The 10,024-nt window shown below is 39.1% G+C and overlaps 1 protein-coding gene across 1 annotated transcript; it reads right to left on the minus strand.

Annotated features, from left to right (window-relative positions):
- Positions 8,156–9,421, minus strand: LOC18785947 (probable carboxylesterase 15). The gene has a single exon (XM_007218208.2). The coding sequence runs from the start codon at positions 9,350–9,352 to the stop codon at positions 8,336–8,338; it is 1,017 nt and encodes a 338-aa protein (XP_007218270.1). The 5' UTR covers positions 9,353–9,421; the 3' UTR covers positions 8,156–8,335.

The raw sequence follows: 10,024 nt of genomic DNA on the forward strand, positions 1-10,024 counted from the left end.
ATATGAACTTTGTATTTAAGTATGCCGTTGAACTTTTTACTCTTACTTTGTTGTTTGGAGATGCCCTCACTGAATTTTTTTTTTTTAAGTATGTCATTGAACTTTTTACTCTTACTTTGTTGTTTGGAGATGCCCCCAATGATTTTTTTAGGGAGATTCACTATTATACTCAATATTGGGGCCCAAATTATAAAAAAAATAAGAATATGAAATGGACTTTAAAAACACACCTAAAGCTTTATTTACAACATAACAAAGAGGCTTTTAACTTCTTATAAATTACAAAACTGCCATCAATTTCTTAAAAACAAGCTCAACCGTAAAAACCTCATAAAAAAACTCAAAACACTCAATATGACATCAAAATAATTTAATAATCAAAATTAAATTCAATAGGGGGCCGTCATTTTTTGGGCTTTTTTTGGGTTTGTTTGTAGAAATTAAATGGTGTAGGATTTATCTATATCATTAGTACTAAGAATGAATATGACTAAATAGGGCTAACGACAAAAGATACTCTATAGGTTTGGGTTGGCTCTCAATAAGTATCAATTTTATCAATCTACACCATTACGTTTGCAACATCGTCCAATTTCATCTTTCCGTTAAGTTGACTGTGCGGTCAATCGTTAAATACTGACGTTTCTACTGTGGGACTTACCTACTAACCAACTAATTCCTAAAAAAATTTATATAAAGTGATAAAATAACATAAATTTAAAGAAAATTACATTGTGTAATATCTTTCAGTCTAGGAAAAAAATAATCATAAAATATGCTTATTAGGAGTTTGATCTCTGAACTTATACCCGAGTTTGATCCTTTAATTTCAAAAATGGTGTAGTGGTCCCGCTCTACTTTCGTTAGCACCATTCGACCTACCATTACTTTTGTTTGCTTTTTTCGTCATTTTTAGCATGTGTCATTGGTGAAGCATGACGGGATGGAAACCATTGTTGCCCAGTTAATCATTCTGCTCGTCTTCTTTTTAATATTTTCGGAATTTATGTATATTTACAATTTTAGGCATTTTTTGTGGGCCAACTCAATTGATGAACTCTGTGACATCTCACCTTCATTGTACCACTTTGTGTCTCCACCAACCTTCCACGATTGAGCAATTGAATTTTCACTCAATTCAATTCTGGCGCACAAGCTTATAAAGATGGAAATTGCTATCTAGCGTTTTTCAGAATGGGGGGAACTAAAACCCACCTAAAAAGACCCTTTCACGCTTAAATTTAATGAGAAATCTAAGAGAATAGATGGTGGGATCATTTTTGCTAACAAAAATTGGCGAAATTTTTATATATTCTGAGTACACCACGTGGCTAATGTACCATCCAATAGACGTATGACATGTGGAATTATTCTCCAACTTATTTCATTTCTTTTTATGATGTGTGGCTGGTTGCATTGGAAATATTCCATATGTCATACGTTTATTGGATGGTACACCAACCACATGGTGTACCCGAAACACCTAAAAATTACTACAAATGGTTATTTACTCAAATGGTCCTCAAATTTATACCCGATTTACATTTTGGTCATTCAATTAAATTATTAGTTCAAATGGTCCATCAACTCTATATTATTAGTCAAATTGGTCCCACCATCTAATTTTCTGTTAGATTTAACCAAATTTTAAGGTACATATAACTTTTCATAATTAACAAATAAAAATAGAATTAAAATAAATACAAAGTTAGAAGAAATGGAGGGGAAAAAAAAATTTCATGAGACCCAAACCCAACCCCTCCTCCCTCTGATTTCTTCTCCCCCATTCCCCCACAGACTTCTCCCCCTTTCTGTTTTCCCCCTCTCTTTCTCTCTCTCCCATTCGCCCCCCTTCTTGGCAACAAACCTCTCCTCTTCCCCCACACCCACAAAACCCATAACCCATAATTATATTGAGAGAGAGAGAGAGAGAGAGAGAGAGAGAGAGAGAGAGAGAGAAATTGTATTTAGAATTGTGTATCTCCACGCAATATTCTACTACAACACCTGATGGCTGATGGGAAGAGCTAAAGCTTCACTACGTCAAATGTTAACCAAAAGGAAGAAGGAAAAAAGGGTTAGCCACAAAATTGGTTTTTTGATTTTTATTTATTTATTTATTTATATATATAAAGTAAAAGGCAGAGAATGGTAAAACATCTAAAATATCAGAAAATGTCCTTGGTTAATTCAAACATTTAAAAATTGAAATTATTAATTAAATAAGGATAATATGGTAAATTCATATTTTTTTCATATTAAAAATATTAAAATTAAAAACAAAATCAGATAATAATTCATACTTTTATGGAACATAACTACCCATATTATCTTTTCTTATTTCTATATAATAAAAAAATCAATTATTTCATGCGTGAGCGTGTGCCAAGGGACTAGTATGTATAATTCAATTGGGTTTGTATTTGTTTAGAGAGAGAGAGAGAGAGAGAGAGAGAGAGAGAGAGAGAGAGAGCTTCTTTTTCTTCTTTTTTTGTCAGGTTAAGGTTCAAAGAAACCAACCAAGTGTGAGTAATTCCTAGCAAATCATCAACAAGCTTTGAACTAATCCAAGGAGGAGCATATTCAAGGATGCAAATACAAGGTCTATGTTGTAGCTCTAGTTAGTTATAGCATTTGCTACTTTGTTCTTTTCCGTGTATATATGGATGATAGAGAGAGTTTTTTTCATTTCATTTTTTAGTATTTATTTTTAACGTACGAAATGATCAATTTGCCCTCATAGTTATGGAAATGTTGACAGAATGTAACGGTAGGATCAATGGACCGAATAATATGGAGTTGATGGACCATTTGAACGAATAATTTAATTAAGGGACTAAAATGTAAATCGGGTATAAGTTTGAGGACCATTTGAGTAAATAACCCTTACTCCGAAAGTAGAGTTGAGGGACTACCACAACCATTTTTTTAAATTAAGGGACCAAAATGTCACTCGGGTATAAATTCAAGGATCATAGCTCCTAAAAAAACCCCAAAAAAATATGTCGTATGTGTTGGCGTGACTTGTGGATATTGACTTACTTTCCTTACACACCAAGAATTCCTATTATAATTGTAATTGATTTACTTTAATTCCTGATTTCCTACTGTAAATAGATTTAGGAATTTATTATTTACTTGCCCATTCAGGTTTCGTTGTATTATAAATATGACCTCCTACAAGGAGAAGAATACACAGAAAATTCCCACAAACAAATATTCTCTCATAGTTTTTCATATTTTAGCATGGTATCAGAGCGGCGATCTTGGAATTGCTGACTCTAGTTTCAAAACCCCGCCGCCGCTATGAGGGTTGATGATTTTTTCAACCCTCATGGAGGTAGCACCACCGACTCCTTCTCTCATTCTCAACCAACCATCGTTGAGTTGAGTGCCCAGATGGCTCCGCCCCTACAGATGCAGACTTTGACCCCGAACCCGATCCAGAATCAGGATCCTTTTTTGACGACCCCGACCCCGACCCCGACTATGACGACGACGACCCTGACCCCGACTCCGAAGACGACCCCAACCCCTACTCCGATGATGACCCCAACCTCGACTTTGTCTATGATTCAGACCCCGATCCCGACTTCGACTCCGACTCCGACTCCGGCCCCAACTCAGGCCCAGATTCCGATCCAAATTCCTACTCAACCTGTATCCTATGCTTCTTCCGCTGCACAGATTATGACTTCTAGACTAACGACCCCGACACATGGACCAAATTGCCCATATTGTGGTGATCCGAGACACACTTGTGAGACTTGTTTTACATCGCATGGCTACCCCGATTGGTGGGCTACTCTTACAGATCGAGGACAATGCCATATGACCAGTAATGGTACTGGTTATGGATTCCATACTTCCGATAAGTTTGATTCCAAGAGCTGGATAATTGATTCTAGTGCAACTGATCATATGACGTTTGATCCTGATGATTTTCTGAATACTACACAACCCCGACGAACCTGCATTGCAAATGCCAATGGTGTTACTTATCCTGTGACAGGGGCTGGCACTGTTGCACTCTCATCCTCTCTCACACTGTCTAATACTTTACTTGTTCCATCTTTATCCACTAAATTGTTGTCAGTTAGTCAGCTTACTGAACAATTGAATTGTTGTGTACTCATTTACCCGAGTTTTTGTTTGCTTCAGGATATTCACACTAAGGAGATTCTTGGTCGTGGTACTAAGAGAGGGGGGCTATATTATGTCGATGACTTCAGTCCCGGCGTGGCTAACAGTGTGACACATCCCTTTGATAGCAAACAAAAGCAAATCTGGTTGTGGCATCGTCGATTGGGACATCCGTCTTTTAGTTATATGAAGCATCTTATACCAGATTTATTCTCAGGTTTCAAAGACTCCGACTTCACATGTGATACTTGTATTTTGGCCAAGAGTCACCGTGTGCCCTACCCGTTGAGTACGAACAAGTGTACTACTCCATTTACATTAATTCACTCTGATGTCTGGGGACCTTCGCCTATCACTGCTCCTTCTGGTGTTCGATGGTTTGTCACATTCATCGATGATTGTACACGGATGACATGGCTTTATTTGCTGAAGAATAAAAACGAGGTGTTTTCCCGTTTTCAGTCCTTCCACAAACAGATGAAAACTCAATTTAATGCTCAAATCCAGATTCTTCGCTCAGACAATGGTGGAGAATTTGTCAATCATGACTTTCAGACTTACTTCCAACAACATGGAATTATCCATGAGACGACTTGTCCTCAGACACCGCAACAAAATGGTGTTGCTGAACGAAAGAATCGACATCTTCTTGAAACCGCCCGAGCACTTCTGATTGGCGCTCATGTTCCTCGCCATCACTGGGATGATGCTATTGTCACTGCAGTTCACCTGATCAACCGCATGCCTTCTGGTGTATTGACCTTTAAAACTCCTTTGCAGGTGCTTGCGCAACACAGACCTCTGCCCTCTGTTTTGGTACTCACACCCCGAATCTTTGGATGCGTGGCTTTCGTTCATCTTCACAAAAATCAACGTAGCAAACTTGATCCCTGTGCGCTTCGTTGTGTTTTTGTGGGTTATGCCACTCATCAGAAAGGTTACCGTTGTTATCACCCTCCTACCCAACGAACCTATGTCACTTTGGATGTGACTTTTCTGGAATCTGAGCTGTTCTTTCATGACCCATCATCCAATTCTGCGCTTCAGGGGGAGATACAAAGTGAAGCACAGAATTGGAGCAACTTGGCAAACAAAGAAATCCTCCCATGTACAGAAATGATTGATCATCCCGAGTCTGGAGCACGAGATTACTCTCTGTTGAAAAGTGACCAATCGCCCATTCATAGCGATCAATTGCCTGACCCACCTGATCCATGTGAAGATATTTCTGATCCGAGTCCCACATCTACAGACAATACAGAACAACAAGATGAAGACCCCCCTTCTAACTCAACAGTACCAACAGACCAATCTCCTGAGAATATCCTTGAGGTAACTACTCCTACTAGACTTGTGCATTTAGATGATAAAACTATTGGATATCAATTACCTTTCAGGCAAAATCGTGGGAAGCCACCAAACCGTTATTCACCGGATATTGGCAAGACATCCAAGTATCCAATTGCAAATCATGTATCCACTGAGAAGCTGTCTGAACCACTCAAGGCTTTTGTGCATCAGTTGTCTGCTATCCATATTCCAACCAAGGTCTCTGAAGCATTGAAAGATCCTAAGTGGGTCCAAGCTATAAAAGAGGAGATGAAATCTCTTGAGAAAAATCAAACTTGGACATTAGAGACTATACCACGAGGAAAAAAGACTATCGGATGTAGATGGGTGTTTACTATAAAACACAATGCAGATGGATCTATCGAGCGATACAAGGCAAGACTTGTGGCAAAAGGGTACACACAGACCTATGGTATAGACTATGAAGAAACTTTTGCACCAGTTGCAAAGTTAAACACCGTCAGAGTCTTATTGTCCCTTGCAGCTAATTTGGATTGGCCACTACACCAGTTTGATGTAAAGAATGCTTTTCTACATGGTGAACTCACAGAGGAGGTGTACATGGACATTCCTCCTGGATATAATACTACTCAGACTGGAACAGTTTGCAGGTTACGAAAAGCATTGTATGGATTGAAACAGTCACCACGTGCATGGTTTGGACGGTTCACCATGGCAATGAAGAACAATGGTTTCAAACAGTGCAACTCAGATTATACTCTGTTCTTGAAACATCAAAAAAGGAAGGTAACAGCATTAATAATCTATGTTGATGATATGATTATTACTGGGAATGATAAACAGGAAATATCACAGCTACAAGACTATCTGGCTACGGAGTTTGAGATGAAGGATCTAGGTGGACTCAAGTATTTCTTGGGAATTGAGGTGGCTCGATCGCAGCAAGGCATATTTCTCTCTCAAAGGAAATATGTCTTAGACTTGTTGACAGACACAGGAATGCTAGATTGTAAACCTGCGGACACTCCTATTGTTCAGAATCATCATCTTGGAGAATATCCGGATCAAGTTCCAACTAACAAAGAAAGATACCAAAGGTTAGTGGGAAGATTGATCTATTTGTCACATACTCGACCAGACATTGCTTATGCGGTGAGCGTTGTCAGTCAATTTATGCACTCTCCAAGTGAAGACCACATGAATGCAGTTCTTCGGATACTTAGATATTTGAAGTCTGCACCTGGAAAAGGACTTATGTTCTCAAAGCATGGTCATCTAAATATTGATGGTTATTCAGATGCAGATTGGGCAGGTAATGTAACAGATAGAAAATCCACATCGGGTTACTTCACATTCGTGGGAGGTAATTTGGTGACATGGAGGAGCAAGAAACAGAATGTAGTAGCTTTATCCAGTGCAGAAGCCGAGTTCAGAGGCATGACTAAAGGGATTTGTGAACTTCTTTGGTTAAGAAAGTTGCTTATTGAACTCGGGTATAAACCTACATCCACAATGAATCTCTTTTGTGACAACAAGGCTGCTATATCCATTGCACAGAATCCGGTTCAGCATGATCGTACTAAACATGTTGAGGTAGATCGACACTTCATCAAACAGAAGCTTGAAGTTAAAGTGTTTCAGTTTCCTTTTGTGAAATCCGAGGATCAATTGGCGGATATTTTGACAAAGGCGATTTCCAGTAAAGCATTCCATAATTCACTGGATCAGTTGGGCATTGGCGACATCTATGCACCAACGTGAGGGGGAGTGTTGGCGTGACTTGTGGATATTGACTTACTTTCCTTACACATCAAGAATTCCTATTATAATTGTAATTGATTTACTTTAATTCCTGATTTCCTACTGTAAATAGATTTAGGAATTTATTATTTACTTGCCCATTCAGGTTTCGTTGTATTATAAATATGACCTCCTACAAGGAGAAGAATACACAGAAAATTCCCACAAACAAATATTCTCTCATAGTTTTTCATATTTTAGCAGTATGTGTTGTTTTGACGTGTTTCAAGTAACCAAGGTAAATGGTTTTGTTCCAAAAAAGAGAAGAGCCAAACACAGCAACAATTACAATTCTTACAGATGGTCTTGACTTCAATAGGGCTGGCACACTATCAAGTGGACGAACTGAAAGACTTGTTATTAGACTATCAAATTTTGAAAACATATGAAAGACACGTATAATTCATGCATTGCATTGCATATACATATCATATTTTATTGTTTTTATTTTTATTTTATCCAAATAATCATATATTAGGGAGTGAGATTCGAACACATGACCTATGATTTAGAAGTAACTGTTCTTAACCTCTTAAACTAAAAGCTCTTGCTTAGTTGATCATTAATGTCTCGTAATGATCGTGGCAATGATCGATCATGACATAAATCATTTTGAACTAATTTTATGTGTTTTTCCACCTGACTCATTTTCAAAGTTTGGAATCTTACATAACTGATGTCTGAATCCAATGTGATTCAGACACTATTTCCTAGCATCACTTTCATGACATCAAGACAACACTATTTCCTATAGCATCTTGGTTATAATGTGATTGAATAGGCTAATGATCATTAGCCTATTAAATAACATTGTTCGATTGAAGGATTACGGACTAAATAAAATTATGTGTTTCGGTTTTGTGATTAGAAAAAGCCCCAAAAGTTATTATACTCAAGAAGCTAATAAAGTTCCAAAAAGGACGACAAAATCTCATCTCATCCTATCCATAATCCACACCACCAGTTACATCAACCTGAAAAGCATATAATTACCAATATCCCAAAATACAGGAAAATAAAATACTACAAGCAAAAGTCTAAAAATACAATTATTAATTTCCGCGCAAAGTCCCATAATATTCTAGTGGTTCTTGATGAACTCCTTGATCCTTGTAATCAGAATCTCAGTTTCGGAAGCTGTTTCAGGGTCCATGTCTAGTGCAATCTTGTTAAGATAGAAGCTGTGAGTCATCCCCTTGTTAATCAGAAGCTCCACATCCTTGTTGGCCTTCTTCATGGCCTCAAAGTACTCCATTTCTGTGTCTATGATCAAGTCCTTGGAAGCAATGCAAAGAAGGAACGGCGGCAGCTTCAGGCCATCCAACAGCGGGGCGCCGGGGCCCATCGGACACGTTACCGGGTGGTCTTTGGTGGACCCCACTGGAATAGCCAACCCCAAAAACTTGTCCACCATGTCCAGTGTAAGAAACGGTGACTCAGGCTGCTCCAATTCAGACTTGCTCCTCTCGGCTCGAACGAAACCCGGGTGGATCGGGATCCCTCCGGCAAGCCTCAAGGGACTCAAATCCACCGTGCCTGCTCTAGCAGCGACGTGGTGCACTATGTTCCCTCCTGAGCTATCTCCAATAAGAAACACACGGCTGAAGTCTGCGTAGCTCAGAAGCCACGGCTCTTTTTGCTCACCCCGAGCCAACTTCCGAAGCCAGAGGAGAGCGGTGTAGCCGTCGTCGATGGCGGCAGGGAGACGGTGCTCGGGTGCTAGCCTTTGATAGACAGAGACAACAATGGCGTTTGTGGCGCGAGCAAGCTTGGTGTATATGTGGTAGTACATGTACCAGTCAGCTTGGCTTATGCAAAAGCCACCCCCATGGAAGTGGAGGATTATGGGAAGCTTGTTGTCGTCGTGACCCTCCTGCTTTTGCTCAGGTAGATATATCCGTACGCGAAGGCCAGAGGGTTCATCGACGATCACATCTTCAGTGGCAACTCCGTTGACGAATTCTTTGTGCGGTGCCACTGGCTCAGACATGAACTTGACCTCAGGAGGTCCAGTCCATGTCCGGTCGACTGAGCCGTCGTTGAAGACTCTTAGCCAACCGGACACCTCTTCGACTAGCTTCTTATTTTCACGGACCATGGTGGTGGTATAATATGGGCTAGGCTTTGCTGGTTTAATTTACTTCACAAAGAGGTTGGGATGTAAGAGCGTTTGTGCTAAGTCACCCACTTATATAGGAGTGTGAGTCTAAAGAGACTAAATTAATTGGCATTAGCTGACCCAAAAAACAAAAAACGAAAAAAAAAAGCTGACCATATTTTGTTTAAATTTTTTTTTTAGTGGGAGGTTGAATTCGACTTTGAGATATCTTCAACCTACTTTATTATGTTTTTTTATGACAAAGTTTAGGAGGGAGATTGACTACTCTCACCATTAGCGGCAGAGCAAACCTACAATTTCTACCCAAAAAGACTTATGTGTGGCATCCAACTGATAGCTGCCACCAGTATAGATTATATAGAAAATTACAGATCGCGTACCAATAAGGATTTCTGACAGAAGGATTCGAACACTAATGGAACTACACATAATCCAGAAACCTTACCAATTGAACCAACCTCATTGACAGCCTACTTTATTACGTAACCAACCATAACATATAGAATAAATTCTTCCTTTTTTTTTTTCTTTTAGTTAACGAAAAATAGCTCATTAGGGAGCAATGTAATTGTGGGCCTAGTGAGCAAAAGAATGTGTTACGTGCTGAAGAGAGAGAACGTACAATAATGTAGACTTTTGTAGGCCGGGCAA

The sequence above is a fragment of the Prunus persica genome, chromosome G2 (assembly GCF_000346465.2).
Source record: "Prunus persica cultivar Lovell chromosome G2, Prunus_persica_NCBIv2, whole genome shotgun sequence".
Taxonomy (NCBI): Eukaryota; Viridiplantae; Streptophyta; class Magnoliopsida; order Rosales; family Rosaceae; genus Prunus; species Prunus persica.